This window comes from Cucurbita moschata, unplaced genomic scaffold (genome assembly GCF_002738365.1).
Source record: "Cucurbita moschata cultivar Rifu unplaced genomic scaffold, Cmos_1.0 Cmo_Scf00016, whole genome shotgun sequence".
Lineage (NCBI taxonomy): Eukaryota > Viridiplantae > Streptophyta > Magnoliopsida > Cucurbitales > Cucurbitaceae > Cucurbita > Cucurbita moschata.
In genome coordinates, this window is record NW_019268532.1 from 4,277,728 (window position 1) to 4,296,252 (window position 18,525).

The 18,525-nt window shown below is 38.4% G+C and overlaps 2 protein-coding genes across 3 annotated transcripts; both read left to right on the forward strand.

The window, feature by feature from the left end:
- The first annotated feature begins 2,551 nt into the window (after positions 1 to 2,551).
- LOC111454406 (probable carbohydrate esterase At4g34215) lies at positions 2,552 to 3,656 on the forward strand. 2 transcript variants are annotated; one of them, XM_023095891.1, is made up of 2 exons: positions 2,552 to 2,654; positions 2,697 to 3,656. In XM_023095891.1, the coding sequence occupies exon 2, from the start codon at positions 2,713 to 2,715 to the stop codon at positions 3,577 to 3,579; it is 867 nt and encodes a 288-aa protein (XP_022951659.1). In that variant the 5' UTR covers positions 2,552 to 2,654; positions 2,697 to 2,712; the 3' UTR covers positions 3,580 to 3,656. The 2 variants fall into 2 exon arrangements, with proteins under 2 accessions (XP_022951659.1, XP_022951660.1); XM_023095892.1 differs by having other exon boundaries at positions 2,555 to 2,646; positions 2,689 to 3,656.
- A 6,903-nt stretch (positions 3,657 to 10,559) lies between these two features.
- LOC111454647 (probable carbohydrate esterase At4g34215) lies at positions 10,560 to 11,318 on the forward strand. The gene has a single exon (XM_023096141.1). The coding sequence runs from the start codon at positions 10,560 to 10,562 to the stop codon at positions 11,316 to 11,318; it is 759 nt and encodes a 252-aa protein (XP_022951909.1).
- The last annotated feature ends 7,207 nt before the right edge of the window (positions 11,319 to 18,525 follow it).

Here is an 18,525-nt window from a genome sequence, read left to right on the forward strand (position 1 = left end):
AAAGTTTGAGAAGTCGAATTAGGGAGAAATGACCAAAATGCCCTTAAGACTCTTTAACATATTTCAACGCCTAAACATCTTTCAAATGATCTACTGCTTTTGTAAGGAAATAGATATATTCAAGATTTCAAGTTGTTCATGGAAAATTTGGAACCTAAACCAAGTTAGGGTCTAAGAAAAGCTCAAAGGAAAATATCTCGAGTAATTTTTATCGAAGATCCAAGACCCTTTTAGAATTTTCTAAATAACACATTTTGACGTCATGACATCTTGAAGTCACGCGGTTGTAATTACACTCTAATGAATGACAAAGCCCTGGTTGTGACCCTTAAACCCTAGGATGTTGAAACATCACAAACGAGAGGTAGGGGTAGCTCTAGGAGCATCCTTGGTGTTGATAACATGTGCATGGATAGGGAACCCGAGGAATTATTTCCAAGAGGACTGTATGGACGATGAAGACGTATCAAACCATACAGTCCTCTTGGAAATAATTCCTCGGGTTCCCTATCCATGTACATGTTATCAACACCAAGGATGCTCCTAGAGCTACCCTTACCTCTCGTTTGTGATGTTTCACCCTCCTAGGTTTTATGGGTCATAACTAGGGCTTTGTCATCCCTGTAGTCATGTGTCGGTAGTGTTACCGTCGAGACAATGTAGCAACTTGGGTAAGAAAAGTAGACAAGAGGATATCATATTCTTGTAATTGGGCATTCAACTTTTGAGAACGAAAGTTTTTAAGGAGGGGAGAATTTGTAACGCTTGAACCTCGACGAGAAATTTAAAACCTGATTTTCCCTTTAAAAGTCGAACTTCTGGGATTTTATTGAGAATTTTAGAGACTGAATTTCTAGATGAGGTAGAAGATAAAAATGGTTATATAGATCGCACGAATTCAAGAAAAATATAAAAAATTAAATAGTGAAAATTGAGAAAATTGGTCAAAGTCGAGTTAGGGAGGGAAAATCAAAATTCGCTCCAAACAGCGTTCGGAGCTGGAATTTCGCCAGAGTTTCTTCACAAGACTTGATCGGTAGGTTAAGGGCAACCATTCTGTATTGTTTCATTTACCTGAAAAATGTTGCTCAGTAGGTTGAGGGCAACCATTCTAAGTCGTGACACCTGTACATGAAGTCTCTAGTATTTGATGAAAAACGTTGAACATTGGATGAATATTTAAAACATTAAGTAACTGGCCCGATTGTTGGGGTTTGAAAATATACACATTCAACATCTATCATCATTGATCGGACCTAATTCCTCGGGCTCTACTTCCTCTTTCGGGTAGAGTTGAATGCATAATACTTCTCTACACATGGATTACACACATACCCCCTAAGCCTGACTATAGACTACGTACATTCACACTACTGAAAACCGACAAGAAAAGAAAGAAACACGAATAATATTGAATGTATGAGGTCCCATTAAACACGTACAATATCCCAACTAAAAATCAGTGTTCAATGAAATGATTGATAAAATACTTTCGTGTTAGTCATGTTGTAAATTATATACGAGATGTACATACACATTCATGGTATTTCATTCATTCTTATCATACATGATACGTCATAGTGTCTCGAAGAGCATAAACATGGTCACATCAACATCGCAGTCATAATCAAAGATAAAAAAAGAAAGTACATACATATATCACATTGTTCATTTAGATTACATAACATAAATAGAGTCATAGAGGACGTGTTATGGATGCTTCAAAAAAATTCATCAAACCCAGCTCATTGGGTGGTTTAGACTCTCCTTAATACCCCTAAACTCACTTTGGTCGAACGTTCCTAGGTTCAGTTTTATATATTTTCAGGTCATAACTATGGCAAAAACGAGTTTAAAACGGTTCAAAATAATAGAATAAGACAAAAAGATTACACGATCTTCCAACAAGTTTTGCTATCCATTTATTGTTTTATTTTTACAAGTAATATTCATTTGTTCTAGGTAGTGAAATTATCTTTCACAAATTTATAATTTGCATTAACACGTCACATTAATAAATACATTAATAAATGAAAAACAAAGTCAAAATATTCACATACATATTTCACTCATGTAGTAAGAAACCTAATTTGATACAAATTATATCACATAAAAACTCTTATTAAATTTTTGTAACTTAACGTGGATATTTACACCTTCTTCAAATTTAAACCAAAAAAAAAAAAAAAAAAAAAAACTATTTTTGGCCTAGAAATGAGAAAATATTTATTTACCTCCTGAATATTAAGCTAATATATTTTAATGTCAAAAGATCTCGTCTTTTATTCTATAGAAAAAGACAGGTAAGACAAGATTAGTGTAAAAAAACATCTAGGGTTAGTTTTATTTTTATACTAGTTTTATTTTTATACTTCTATATATATAGATATATTAGACAAATTAGGTGTGATCCAAGATGAATAAGATCGAAAAATACTCTCGATCCACAAATAATGACTGATTGAAATTGATTTTGAAACTTAAATAATACTAAAAATAGAATCAAAATTAAGTATAAAATGTGAGGATCACTCGAGGAAGGAATGAAGAGTCATAGATCAATTATAAAATAGAAGGAGAGTGATAAGCGTTTTAAGGGGAGAGTAGTTGTGTCTGTGCACATAGACACAAAAAGTTATCTATTCTTTTAAACAAGAAAAAGTAGCTTTTAGTTCATTTTTGTGTCTATTTACACAGACACAAGGGGTCAAAATGGTTTTGCTGAAGCTATCAATCTTGTTGTGTATGATATTGTTTAACCCTTCCCTTTCAGGGGCTACTTCTCCCACCAACATATTCATCCTTGCCGGTCAGAGCAACATGGCTGGTCGAGGTGGGGTAGAGAAAATTCAAAACGGGAAACTTGTGTGGGATGGAAAGGTCCCATTAGAGTGTCAATTCGACCCATCCATCCTACGGTTGAACCCTGAGCGCCAATGGGAGATAGCACATGAACCTCTCCATTTGGGGATTGACATTAGTCACACTCCAGGGATTGGTCCAGGGATACCGTTTGCTCACCAGTTCAAAGAAAAAGCTGGACAAAAGGCAGGCATCGTGGGTTTAGTTCCTTGTGCTAGAGGTGGCACTTTAATTGAACAATGGATAAAAAACCCTAGCAATCCTAGTGCAACATTTTACCAGAATTTCATTGAACGAATTAAAACTTCAGAAAAAGAAGGTGGAGTTGTGCGTGCTTTGTTTTGGTATCAAGGAGAAAGCGATGCGGCTATGAATGACACCGCTCAAAGATACAAAGACAACTTAAAGAAGTTCATCACCGACATCCGCAATGATATAAAACCTAGATTTTTACCGGTCATTATTGTTAAGATATCCCTTTACGACTTTTTTATGAAGCACGATACTCATAACTTGCCGGCAGTGAGAGCAGCTGAAGATGCAGTCCAAAAAGAGCTTCCAGACATCATTACTATCGACTCTCGGGAGTTGCCTGTAAACTTTACCACATTTGAAGGGTTTTCGTGGGATCATGGTCATTTTAATACGGAAACAGAGATTGTTTTGGGTAAATGGTTGGCAAACACATATCTCGCCCACTATGGTCATTTACTATGATCTTATTATGTGTCATTCTCTAATCTCTATTGATTCATCTATTATTCTATCTCAATAAAATCATTTAAATCACATCTGGTTGAACTTTGAGTGGCGCATATCTAATGAGGCAAATGAAATTTTCAGCTTTGAAATATTATCTTTTTAAAGGATAGTTTTTTTAAAAAAAAAAAATTAAAGCTCTAATATTATTATAACAAAATTGGTAAATAAATTAATTTATTAAAATTTTATTATTAAAAGCAAAATTTTTAGTATAAAACAACTCTTAAAACAAAGTTAAGTAGTTAAAGCAAGTAACGGTAATACAACGTTATTAGACAAGGACTTTGACTGCCTTGTATTAGGTCAAGGTAAGGGAAGGGATGGTAGGCTTAGTAGGGCTCAAACCTACAATATAATCGTTATGAGCGGTACGTTTCAACCAATTAAACTATAAGCCCCTACGGATGGATCTCTACATGCAATTCGCTCACTTCAGGAAGAGCAGACGGAAAGAGGAGACCTTTGCTTTATTTGCTTCGATAATAATAGATATAGAATCTTAGATAGATATTATGAATTACAATAAGACAAGGTTAAGTAGCTAAACCAAGTAAATTGTGGTCATTAGACAACAAAATGTATGATATTGTCTACTTTGAGCATAAGCTCTCTTACTTTGGGCTTCCCCAAAACGCCTCATACCAATGGAGGTGTATTCCTTTACTTATAAACTCATGATCATTCCCTAGATTGTGGGACTTTCATCATCCATCATTAGACAGTAAAATGTGGTCATTAGACAAAGTTAAGTAGCTAAACCAAGTAACGATAAAATGTGGTCATTAGACAATGTCCTTAGAACTCTTTATGATATTTCAAGGCCTAAACATCTTTTGGCTTCATGACATTTTGAAGTCACGTGATTGTAATTACACTCTAATAGATGACAACGCTCTAGTTGTGACCATTAAACCCTAGGAGGGTGAAACATCAAAGGTGGGTAGCTCTAGGAGCACCCTAATTGTTGAAAACATGTACAAGGACAGGGATCTCGAGGAATTGTTCCCAAGAGGACTATGTGGTTTGATACGTCTTCATCATCCATAGGTTGATGTGTCGGTAGAATTACGACGAGACAATGTAGCAACTTGGGTAAGGAAAGTAGACAAGAGAATGTAAAGAATAGAGAAAACCGAAAATATCACAAGAATTGAAAGAAATCTCTCATTTATTGAAGAATGAAATTGACTATTATATAGCATTACATAATACACTGAAAACAAGGAAATCTGAATCAAATACCTAAATCAAATAACTAAATCAAACACTCATGAACACAAATAGTAATACAAATAGTAATCTATTTATATCTATGTCAGAATAGACTGTCCTCTCAACTTCAAGAAAGCATCTAATTTTAGTGGTATAGTCATCACATCAGCTAACTATTCCGGTGTGCCACAATGCACCAACTCCACAGTGCCAGCCTTTGTGAGCTTTTGAAGGAAATGAAAACGCACATTTATGTGCTTATCCCGACCATGCATTACTTGGTTATTTGAAAGCTTGATATCAGAGCTACTATCACAACGAATAATAGTTACCTTGTCTTGATTCTGACTCAGCTTTTCCAACACCCTTTTTAACCATACTGCCTCGTATTGCACATGAATTCCACCTATGTGGAAGATAGACTTACTATTGGTTGTTTCTTTGACGATCATAATACTGCTCCAGAACTCAATAAGAACAAATAGCCTGAAGTACTCTTTCTCTCATCCAAATCTCCAGCGTAATCAGTGTCTGTGTATGCAAAAAAATCATCATCTCCTCGTTTCCGATAGAAAATTCCAAGCCCAGATGTTCCCTTCAAATAATGTAGGACCCTTTTTGCTGCCTGTAAATGAAGCTCAGTGGGATTCTCCATATATTTACTAATCAAACTCGCTACAAACATTATGTCTAGTCGAGTTGCTGTGAGATAATTAAGACTGCCTACAACTTGCTTATAGTAAGTTTTGTCCACGTTTATTCCATCTTCATCTTTCATAAGTTTGCATCCCGGGACAATAGGATTATGAACACAATTACTTTTGTCCATTCCAAACCGTTTCAGCACCTCCAAAGCATAGCTCTTCTGACTTACAAAAATATCACTAGAATTTGGTAAGACTTCAAGGTCAAGAAAATACCTCATCTTATCAAGATCAATGTCAAACTCATTTTTCATGAAATTTTGAACTCTGTAAACATTAATTCATCATTTCCAGTAAACATGAGATCATCGACATAGAGACTTACAATTAATACTTTGACTTCTTTTCCTCTTTTGATGAACAAAGTATGCTCATAGTCACACTTCTCAAAACCTTCCGTCATAATATAGGTTTCTATACGGCTGTACCAAGCACATGGAGCTTGCTTAAGCCCTTAGAGTGCTTTCTTTAACTTGTAAACCTTCTGCTCATGTCCCTTTCGCACATATCCACAGGGTTGCTCCACAAAGACCTCTTCATTTAAGTCACCATATAGAAATGTAGATTTCATGTCCATCTGATAGATGGACCAGCCTCTTTGAGCTGCAAGTGCTACCACCAAACGAATTGTCTCCATGCGCGCAACAGATGCAAATACTTCAGTATAGTCTACCCCATGCTGTTGAGTATACCCCTTTGCTACAAGCCTAGCCTTGTATTTGTCGACTTCCCCATTTTCATTGAATTTCGTCTTATAAATCCATTTTACTCCAACCTTCTTTCCGCCCTCAGGTAACTCCATCAATTCCCATGTGTCATTTCTGTTTATTGCTTTCATTTCCAGATTCATGGCTTGCCTCCATTTCTCACTCTTCAATGCGTCTTCAAAGTTTACAAGATCAGTAGTGGTAGACATGACCAAGTGAGCTTCATTATCTTCTTCAGAAAGATCTTCTCTTGTTTCATAGTCTCTCATCCAAACTGGTGGTTTCCTATTCCTCCCCTTATTCGAGCTAGGAGAGCTTGCTTCAGCCAAAGAGCCAGAGAAAATATTTTCCTCTGCAGCTTCTATATCAGATTCGCTCCTTTCTTCATTTTCATCACAAAACATCTGTTGCCTCCTCTTGATCACCCCATTCTAGATCCCACATAATGGATTCTTCATAGGTCTTACCCAGTCCCAACTCTTATCTTCCTCGAATACAACATCCTTATTTATTATGATCCTTTGTGAAGTTGGATCATAGAGTCTGTAAGTCTTTGACTTTTCACTAACTCCTAGCAAAATACAACTCAAACTCTTATCATCCAACTTAGTTCTTTTACTGTCAAGCACATGAACATGAGAGATACATCCAAAAACTCTAAAATGCTCAACCGAAGGTTTGACTCCACTCAAAGCTTCTTCTGGAGTTTTATTTTTAACAGCCAATGTTGAATTTCGATTTAGTACATGCACAGTCCAGTTGACTGCTTCAGGCCAGAAACTTTTCGAAATTTTCTTTTATAAAATCATACTACGAACCATATTCATAATAGTTCTATTTTTTCGTTCCGCAACTCCGTTTTGCTGTGGTGTGTATGCAGCTGTCAGTTGTCTTTGTATACCATTTACATCACAAAAATTGGTGAATTCTTGTGATGTAAACTCTCCTCCTCGATCAGCTTGTAAGGCATTAATAAATGAGTTTGTTTCCTTCTCAACATGAATTTTAAAGTTTGTAAATACAGCAAAGGTTTTTGATTTTTTATTAAGAAATAAACCATGTTTTTCTGCTAAAGTAATTTGTGAAAGTAATCAACTACCTTTTCTTGTGGTTTGTTTTTGTTGTTTTCCCACCAGACAATTTTTACATAGTCTCAATGTTGACTTGAGTTGTGGTAAACTATCCACCATTCCTTTTGCTGAAGGGTCTTTAATCCCTTAAAGCCCAAATGTCCATATCTACAGTGCGAGAGTTGCTCAATATCTTTTGTGATTGTATTGAAACATGTGGATGCTACAGGCTGAGATATAACATGCAGTACGAACATTCGATTCGAAGACATCTTTGTCTCCATGATTAAACCTCTCTCAGGATGAAACACCTTGCACGTTCCATTTTGAAACAAAATGGTAAGCCCCTTTGCTTGCAATTTCTCGATACTCAACAAATTGTTCTTTAGCTCGGGCACATAGAACACTCCTGTGATTATCTGTATGATTCCATTCCCTTCAGCCGTACATTACCCTTTCCTGTTACAACCATACTTGAGTTGTTGCCCAGCTTCACTGAATCTCTGAAGCTTCCATCAAAATCTGAAAAATATTCCTACTTCCCACACATATGATTGCTACATCCCAAGTCAAGGAACCACGTATCTTCTCTATTGGCTCTTATTCATATTCACGTAAGCCATCAGCAACATCTCTTCTTGAGTCTCTGCATAGTTTGTCTCCTTCTCCTTGCTTTGACATTCCCATTGAAAATGTCCTAGCTTGTGACAATTATAGCACTCCACTATGGCTCTGTTGAAGGTTTGTCTGTCTCATCCCCTTCTTCTACCTCTAAAACTTTCACGACCTCGACCCCTTCCTCCAGATTGTTAACCATGAGTGATCTTCAAAGCGTATTCTTCTTCAAAATGAGAACTCATGCGTTGTTCATGCACAAGCAGGTTGCTTTGCAACTCATCAATGGTTAAGATGGTTGTATCCTTGGACTCCTCACTGGAACACACAATATAATCAAACTTGGCAGTCATAGATCTCAGAATCTTTTCAACTACTTCAACATCTTCTTTGTTCTCACCATTTAGATTCATCTTGTTGGCTATGCTAAGGGTCCGAGCAAAACACTCATTCACAAATTCTCCTGCCTTCATGTGAAACATTTCAAACTCCTTCTGAAGAGCTTGCAAATGTGCACGCTTTACTCGTGTCGAACCTTGATATTTCTGTTTCATAGAATCCCATATGTTCTTTGCTATATCCTTGTTGAGGATTGTCTCCAAGATCGAACGATCTAATGCTTGAAATAGATAATTCTTTGCTTTCAAATCTTTCAACTTCTGATCTTCAATGTGCTTCTTCGGGGCATTTGTGAAAACGATGTCTTTTGTTGCTACAAGAATCCCATTATCCACCAAACCCCAGTACTCTTTTGAACCCAAAAAGTTTTCCATGAGCATCGTCCAATGATCATAGTACCCATCAAATTTTGGAATTGCAGACTGCACAAATGAACTCTCCATCGACATACTTTTATTACGACACACGTAGAAGACTGTTTCTTCTAGTTTTAAGACTCGACATACTTTTATTACGACACACGTAGAAGACTGTTTCTTCTAGTTTTAAGACTATTGCTTCTGGTTTTAATTTGGCTAAGTTTAGGACATGTCAAACTGAAAATATCCTAAGAATGGGGAGAAATCTCTCCTCCAATCCTTTTGAATGAAATTGGCTATTATATAGGGTTACAGTATATACCGAAACAAGTAAATCTAAATCAAATAACTAAATCAAATCTAATTCAAATAACTAAATCAAATCTAATTCAAATAACTAAATTAAATCTAAATCAAACCTAGAGAACGTCTACTCTTGTAATTGGGCATTAAAACTTTTTGAGAATGAAAGTTTTTAAGGAGGGGAGAATTGTAACACTCGACACGAGAAATTTAAAACCTGATTTTTCCTTTAAAGTCGAACTTCTGAGATTTTATTAAGATTCTTAGAGACCGAATTTGTAGATGAGGTAGAAGAGAAAAATGCTTACATAAATCTTAAGTGACCCGATTGTTCGGGTTAGAAAATGTATTTACATATAACATGTATCATCATTAGTGGGACCTAATTCCTTGGGCTCTACTTCCTCTTCCAGGTAGAGTTGGATGCATAATACTTCTCTACACATGGATTACACACGTTTGCATGAATCCACTATGTCAGCTAGCTAACATACCCCTTAGGCCTGACTATAGACTAGTTCACATTCACACTACTGAAAACCGACAGAAAAGAAATAAACATGAATAATATTGCATGTATGAGGTCCCATTAAACATGTACGAGATCCCAATTAAAAATCACCGTTCAATGAAACGATGGATATAATATTATTGTATTAGTCATGTTGTAAATTCTATACGAGACGTATATACATATTCATGGTGTTTCATTCATTCTTATCATACATGATACGTCATAGTGTCTCAAAGGGCATAAGCATGGTCACATCAACATCGCAGTCTTAATCAAAGATAAAAGAAATTACATACATATATCATATTGTTCATTCATATCACATAACATAAATAATAGCACATAAATAAAGCCACAGAGTACATGTGATTGATGCATAAAAAAGCTCATCAAATCTAGCTCATTGACGGTGTAGGCTCTCCTTGGTACTCCTAAGATCGCTTTGGTCGAATGTTACTTGGTTTAATTTAACCTACACTCTTTTATTCTATTGAAAAACCCTAACATATTTTAATGTCAAAAAGATCTGTCTTTTATTCTACAGAAAAAGACATGCAAGACAAGATTGATGAAAAAAAAAAGATTGATGAAAAAAAAAAGAAAAAAAAATAGATGGTTGAAGGTTTATTTTTATACTTCTATATATAGATACATTAGACAATTAGGTGTGATTAAGATCGAAAAATAATCCTGATCCACAAATATTGATTGAAATTGATTTTGAAACTTAAATAATACTAAAAATAGAATCAAATTAAGTATAAAATGTGAGGATCACACACAGAGGCATGGAGAGTCATAGATCAATTATAAAATAGAAGGAGAGTGATAAGAGTTTTAACGGGAGAGTAGTTGTGTCTGCAACTAGGCACAAAAAGTTATAAGCTTTTTATTCATTTATACTTTTCTTCCTCTGTCTATTTGCACAGACACAAGAGGTCAAAATGGTTTTGTTGAAACTATCAATCTTGTTGTCTATGATATTGTTTAGCCCTTCCCTTTCAGGGGCTACTTCTCCCACAAATATATTCATCCTTGCCGGTCAGAGCAACATGGCTGGTCGAGGTGGGGTAGAGAAAACTCAAAATGGGAAACTTGTGTGGGATGGCAAGGTCCCATTAGAGTGTCAATCCGACCCATCCATCCTACGGTTGAACCCTGAGCGCCAATGGGAGATAGCACATGAACCTCTCCATTTGGGGATTGACATCGGCCACACTCCAGGGATTGGTTCGGGAATACCGTTTGCTCACCAGTTGAAAGAAAAAGCTGGACAAAAGGCAGGTATCGTGGGTTTAGTTCCTTGTGCTAGGGGTGGCACTTTAATTGAACAATGGATTAAAAACCCTAGCAATCCTAGTGCAACTTTTTATCAAAATTTCATTGAACGAATTAAAACATCAGAAAAAGAAGGTGGGGTTGTGCGTGCTTTGTTTTGGTATCAAGGAGAAAGCGATGCGGCTATGAATGACACTGCTCAAAGATACAAAGAAAACTTAAAGAAGTTCATCACCGACATCCGCAATGATATAAAACCTAGATTTTTACCTGTCATTATTGTTAAGATAGCCCTCTATGACTTTTTTATGAAGCACGATACTCATAATTTGCCAGCAGTAAGAGAAGCTGAAGATGCCGTCCAAAAAGAGCTTCCAGACATCATTACTATTGACTCTTTGGAGTTGCCTATCAACTTGACCACATTTGAAGGCTTCTCCTGGGATCATGGTCATTTGAATACCGCAACTGAGATTGCTTTGGGTAAATGGTTGGCTGACACATATCTCGCCCACTATGGTCATTTACTTTGATCCTATTACGTGTCATTATTTAATCTCTATTGATTGATCTATTACTCTATCTCAATAAAATCATCATTTAAATCTAATATTTGTGGAGATTTCTTATTTAAATAATTAAAAGTAATCAAATTTTGTTTGAATAACGAAACAAAATAAAGATTTGATAAATAATTAAATTTTGATTGAATATCGAATGAATTCAATGTATCCTCTTTAGTAGAAAGACGGACATTCCTTGCTCATTATCAGACAATCACTTATTCACAAACCTCGTGTGAGGCTAATAGTTTGAATTTCCTATCTCATGGAAAAAAAATTTTCGCTCCGCTCAGCTCTATTCCCTCAATAACCAACCAAGGGTAAAGAATTTTTTTGACTTTTTTTTTTCTGAATAATAATAATATAGTTAGAAAATGGAAAATTACTAAAATACCGAAAATTAGATCCAGTAAAAAATTTAGTGTCTTTTCGTTTTCAATAGTTGGATCTTCTCCAACCTAATCTTCGAACCACTTAATTAAAACTATAATTGCTGGATTGTGTTAATATTTTTTCAATTTGAATTGAATTTTTTAAAACAAATAAATTCTATGTTTGGAGGTTGACATTTTTTTTAATCAGACATTGAATATTTAACTTTTGTAATCGAGACTTATAAATATTTGATATTTTAATTATATAAGATTTTAGTTATTAATATAATATATATAATTGAACCCAAAAAATAAAATGTTAGATTGAGTTGGGTGGTGAACTCTCTGTCGATTATTCAGGTCACTAACTCATTATTCAGGTCATTAACCCAACCAACCTAAAATCAGTTATTTCTGACAACCATTATTTAGCTAACCTAAAAAGATCGGTTATTTCGATACCCAACCAACCTAAAATCGGTTATTTCGGTTATCAAGACTTCTTTCTCAGGAAGTGCAGCAAGTACTTAGTCATTTTTGGGTATCACCCCACCAATGAGTTGCCTAGTGCCCCCTAGCCTAGGTATGAGCTTTCCCTTTCGGGCTTCCCCTCAAGACTTTACAACGCGACGAAGGTTAGGTTAGAATAGGTTATTTTTCATTTCATTGTTTTAAATGATTTTGTATTTGTTTTTATTTTCACTCAATTTCAGTATTTCATATTTAAACACCTATATGTTTTTCAAGAAGTTGTTTGAAGCATTTTCGAAGTTTATGTTATAAATGATCTTCAATTGAAGAGTTATATTTCCGCATTAGAGATGAGCATGAGACGTTAGTAGCGACTTTGAGTATGTGAAAATTTAGGGTCGTTATAGTCAGTATTAGAGCTCTAGGTTTTAGATTTTGTAGACTAGCCTATAATGTAGGCTTGGCACGTTCCATGGTCCCAACATCGATGGCCCGTCACCTTCAGGTACGCCTTGCACAAGATTAGAAAAGAGAAACGTTTTCAAACTCATGCATTTTTCTATTGATATTACTGAAATTTTTGTGACATTTCATGTATTTATTATAATGTATGATGTGATTTGTTGCATGCTGAGTGATTTTGTTTGCAATATAATGTGACTTTAGTATATGTATTTTTAATAGTATATATGCATACTGATGAGCCTTAGACTTAAGAGATACTATCTTGGTTTCTAGAATCATGCTGCCTAGACCACGGGAAAGAGTAAGACGAGGAAGGGGACAACCCCTACTAGAGGAAGAGGATGAGGTGAAACTGAAGAGGGCTAGCCTCGAGGCTAGAGACCGGGTTCGAATTAGAACCCTAGTAACTAAGGATAGAGTAAAGAATGACCAAGCAATATTAGCAAACCAAACTCTAAGCATACACCTAATACTAGTAAAGATGACCGATTTTGACGTAATACTAAGCATGGATTGGCTAGCGGAAAGTCGTGCTAGTATAGACTGTCATAAAAAGGAAGTGGTATTCTCACCACTAGCGGGTCCTAACTTTGAGTTTAAAGGCACAAGTACCGGGACTACTTTAAAGGTAGTCTTGATGATGAAAGCAAAGAGATTAGTCTAACAAGGTGGTCGGGCTGTATTAACATGTGTCGTAGAGGTAAGAGGAAAAGAAAAGTCCCTAGGAAACGTACCAGTAGTAAATGAGTTCCCGACGTATTTTTGGAAGACCTACCAAGAATACCCCGTCCCCAAAGCCTTATAACATGGCATCAATAGGATTGAAGGAACTTGAGACGTAATTACAAGGCTTATTGGGTAAAGGCTTTAACCGTCATAAAGTCCCTCCTTGAGTTGCGCCAACATTACTGATGTTGCCGGCGATTGCCAATCAACCCGAAGTATGTTTCGTCCCGTGTTCATATGCATCTTCGAAAAGCGAGGTCGAGATTTTGGTTTTCCTAAACATCCGTAGATATGTGATTATAGTTTGTTTCAAGCCACGAAACTCCGGGTAAGGAAGGAGGGAAGACAAATAGAGAAGAAAAAGAAGGAAAACGGCGGAAATCGGCGTTAAAAATGACGAACGGAGGAGAGGGGAACATCATTGGAAAATTGCCCTGACATTTTGGGTGAAGAAGAAAGGATCTAATGGATCTGAGTCGGACCTAGATTGGGTACCCGACTCGAATACCCGCGGCCAAAGTTTCCTAAGACCGGTCCACTACAGCGGCCCAATAACCAATCCGCAGTCCAGCATGCTAAACTGAGGCCCAAAACTTAGCTCGGCCCAATAGCACAGCCTACAACCAAAGCTTGCGACCCGCGAAACACGACCCAAACTGAACTTAAACCCGTGCCTCGACCCGAGATGCATGTGCCGTCGTGGCCTTCTCCGATGCTGACACGTGTCAAGTCGCGGCGCAAGCAGCCGTTCGGCTTGAGCGGCATGGACCGTGCGGCGGTTTGTGGCGGTAGTCGGCAGTTTTTCGGCGGCTTCCGGTGACTATTCCGGTAGCTTTCCGACGGTTTCCTGGCAGCTTTCCCGGCGAACGTTCTGACAGTTTTCCGGTGGCTTACCGGTGACTGTTCCAGCAGCTTTCCGACAATTTTTTCGGTGAATTCTTAGTTTGCCATTTTTAGCCCAGTTTCCACCATTCCAACCTGGTCGGACCTATTTTCAACCTCGATTAAGGTAATTGAGGCTATTTTGGAGCCATATTTCACATTGTTAGTTGGATGATTGGTTAAAATGTGAAATACTAACGAAAGGTGACGAGCGGTGTGATTGAACGTGAACCCCGATAACCTTTGGAGCAACTCCCGAGAAACGGGAGCTTGCGTTTAGTTAATTAGGGAGTACTTCGGCTAAGGCCAACCAAGTAAGTGGCAGGAGTAGCTGTAGGAGCACCCTAGTTGTTGATAACATGTACATGGACAGGAAACCCGAGGAATTATTCCCAAGAGGACTATGTGGTTTGATACGTCTTAATCGTTCATAGGTTGATGTGTAATGAGCGAATGTCCATAGTCATTTGTCGTTAAAGTTACCGCCGAGACAATGTAGCAACTTGGGTAAGAAAAGTAGACAAGAGGATGTCCTACTCTTGTAATTGAGCATTAGAACTTTTGAGAATGAAGTTTTGAAGGAGCGGAGAATTTGTAACACTCGAGCCTCGACGAGAAATTTAAAACCTGATTTTCCCTCTAAAGTTGAACTTCTGAGATTTTATTGAGAATCTTAGAGACCAAATATCTAGACGAGATAGAGAGAAAATTGCTTACCTAAATCCGAGACATTCAAGAAAAATATAGAAGAGTGAAAATTGAGAAAATTGGTTAGAGTCAATCTTGACTCGTAAAATTTACAATCCCTTCCTTATTAGGGATATGCGTGAGCCTTATATTGCCAACGATGAACAAAAAGAAGAAAGAAAGAAAAGAAAAAAAGAGAAAGAAATAGGAGATGGGGTTTTAGAGTTATGGAGAGATAGAGTTAGAGAGGGAAAGTCAAAATTCGTTACAAACAGACGTTTGAAGTGAACTTCGCCGGAGTTTCTCACAAGACTTGCTTGGTAGGTTATAGGCAACCATTCTTTGTGGTTGCATTTACCTAAAAAAATGTTGCTTAATAGGTTAAGGACAACCATTCTAGGTCGTGACACCTGTACATGAAGCTTTTGCATTTACCTAAAAAATGTTAAACATAGGATGAGTATTTAAAATAATAAGTGACCCGATTATTCGGGTGAGAAAATATATTCACATACAACATGTATCATCATTGATGGGACCTAATTTCTTGGGCTTTACTTCCTCTTTCGGGTAGAGTTGAATGCATAATACATCTCTACACATGGATTACACATGTCTACATGAATCCACTACGTCGGCTAGCTAACATATACCCTAGGCCTGACTAGCCTACCATGTATGAAATTAAGTATCTTTACAGTTGATATCAAAGCTCTAGGTGATTCGTGGAACGGTTAAGTTCTCTCTGACGTTCTTTTCATGGTGAGTGCATCAGTCCTACTCGACGTTCTCCGAGCTTGACTCGGGTATTCGTGTGACGGTTAAGTTCGGCGACGGCTTCGTCGTCGAGATCGAAGGGCGCGACACCATCTGTTCGTTGGCAAGGGAGGTAAGCACCATAAGCTGACCGGCGTGTACTTGATCCCGAGGCTCAAGGCTAACCTTGTGAGCCTGGGTCAACTCGATGAGGCCAGCTGCCACATTTCCATCGAGCACGGGCTACTCAAGATCTGCGATGATCGACGACAGCTGCTCACACAAGTTCGGTGCACGGCAAACCGCCTTTACATCCTAGAGTTGGAGATAGAGCAACTAGTTAGCTTCTCGGCCAGGACCTAAGAAGAATCTTGGAGGTGGCACGCAATGTACGAGCACCTAAACTTTCCTGCCCTACAAAAATTACATAAGGAGAAGATGGTGCACGGTTTGCCGACAATCAAAGGCGTGAACAGGCTGTACGACAAATGTCTCATTGGCAAGCAGAGGCATACCCCTTTTCCATCTCAGGCATCCTTCCGCGCCGGCAAGCCGTTCGAGCTGGCGACCCCAGGCGACCAGATCCTCTTCCTCCTGCTGGTCAATGACAAAAGCAACTTCATTTGGCTGATCCTACTGCAAACGAAAAGTGAAACGACAGAGGCAATTAAACGCATTCAAGCGCAAGCAGAGGCTGAATGCGGGAAGAAGATGCGAGTGTTATGCACGGATCGAGGCGAAGAGCTTCAGTAAGCACTGTGACAAGCTTGGCATACAGTAGCACCTAATGGTGTCCTACTCCCCCCAGCAGAACGGGGTGGTGGAGCATCAAAATCAGACCATCGTCGAGCATCAAAATCATGACAGGATGCTTAGGAGGTTCTGGGGAGAGGTGGTAATGACGGCCGTCTACCTCCTCAATCGGTCGCCAATGCGAAGCCTCAACGGGAAGACGCCACACGAGGCCTGGTACAACAAGAAACCAACGGTACGTCATCTTCAAGTGTTCGGCTATGTTCGCATACATGAAGGACGGGTGTCACCATCTCGCCAAGCTCGATCCCAGAGGGCTAAAGGTCATCTTCATCGGCTACGAACCTAGAAGCAAGGTGTACAGGTTCTATGATCCTGCGGAGGGGCGAGCTCACGTGTTGCGCGACGTCAGTTTTGACGAGACCACCTTCTAGCAGTGGAACGACGTGACCGTGGCAGACAAAAACCCTTATCAATTCACGGTGAAGTACCTTATCACCGAGCCTAGAGAAGGAGGAGTGCAGCATCGGGAACCGTCACCGCCGCCATCAGCTACACCGAACACACCTACGCCAACCCCAACCACAACTCCAGCTGCACCCCCTGATTTAGTGAAGTTTGCAACACCTCGTATTGTGGATTTGACGTTGGATGCCGATCACGATGATGGTCTGGTGGCTTAGGTACCGGAGGATAGAAGACTTACTGGGAGGAGGTGAACCATCTTGACTGGCGCGAACTTGAAGATTGGAGTTCAAAACAGTAAGGTAGAAATACGAATAGGAGAATTTTAGATAAGTTAAACCTTTTCTATTTTATTGTTAAAGAATCCCTATTTCTCCTATTAAGCCACACATTTCCAATATTTGGTTGTTAAAGGATCCCTATTTCTTAGATTAAGCATTGCCTATTCTATTGTTGAAGGATCCCTCTTTCTTAGATTAACGGACACAAATTAAGTTAAGTGGAACGAGGGCAATTAAGTTGCCATTTTCTTTTTTAAGGATAGATTTTTATTTAAATATGATAATTGAATGACAAAATCAGGTCTTCAGCTCAAATATTCTTTTTCACCTTGTTTTTTCGTTATTTTCTTCTTTAAAGAAGTTTTCCTTCGGCCGTCTTTTACTCGGTCGACAATTTCCTCTCGATTGCCAAAAATCAACAAAGAAAAGAGCATTAAAATTGAGAGAGAGAGAGCATTCGTAGTTTATCCAAAAATGAAACCCACGAACGAAACAACCCAAAAAACCGACATCAAAATGCCAAGTTACACTGCAAAAGAGGGATCCCTGACGACTGCCAATCAACCCAAGGTACATTTCGTACCGTGTTCATAAGCGACCGTGTTCATAAGCGTCATCATTGAGAAGCGAGGTCGAGTTTTTGGGTTTTCTAAACATCTAGAGATTTGTGATTATAGGTAGTTTCAAGCTACGAAATTTCGGGTAAGGAGGGAAGACAAATAGAGAGGAAGAAGAAGGAAAAGGGTGGAAATCGGCATCGAAAAGGATGAATAGAGGAAAGAGAAACATCATTGAAAATCATGAAAAATTATGGTGAAGAAGGTTCGATGGATCCAGGCCGGACCCAAATCGGGTACCCGAATCAGATACCCGTGGCCCAAGTTTCTTTATCCCAGTTCACTGTAGTGGCCCATTAACCAATCCGCGGTCCAGCCTGCTAAACCGAGGCCTAAAACGTAGCTCGATCCAATAGCCAAGCCTACAACTAGAGCCCACGATCTGAACTAAACTTCGACCAGCGCCTTGACCTGAGATGCCTGGGCTGTTGTGGCTCGTTCAGATGTCGTCTCGTGTCAAGCTACGACGCAAGCAGCCCTTCAGCTTGAGTGACTTGGACGGTGCAGTGGTTTGTGGCGACAGGCAGTAGCTTTTGACTGACTTTTCCAGCAGCTTTCTAGTGGATTTTTGGTAGCTTTCCCGGTGATTGTTCTGACAACTTTTCAATGACTGTTCCGGCGGCTTCCCGGCGACTGTTCCGGCATCTTCCGATGACTTTTCTGGTGACTTATCAGTTTTCTATTTTTAGCCCGGTTTCCA

What these genes read in the sequence shown, in the direction of transcription:
- LOC111454406 (XM_023095891.1), top strand. Translation starts at nt 2,713, where the DNA reads ATGGTTTTGCTGAAGCTATCAATCTTGTTGTGTATGATATTGTTTAAC.
- LOC111454647 (XM_023096141.1), top strand. Translation starts at nt 10,560, where the DNA reads ATGGCTGGTCGAGGTGGGGTAGAGAAAACTCAAAATGGGAAACTTGTG.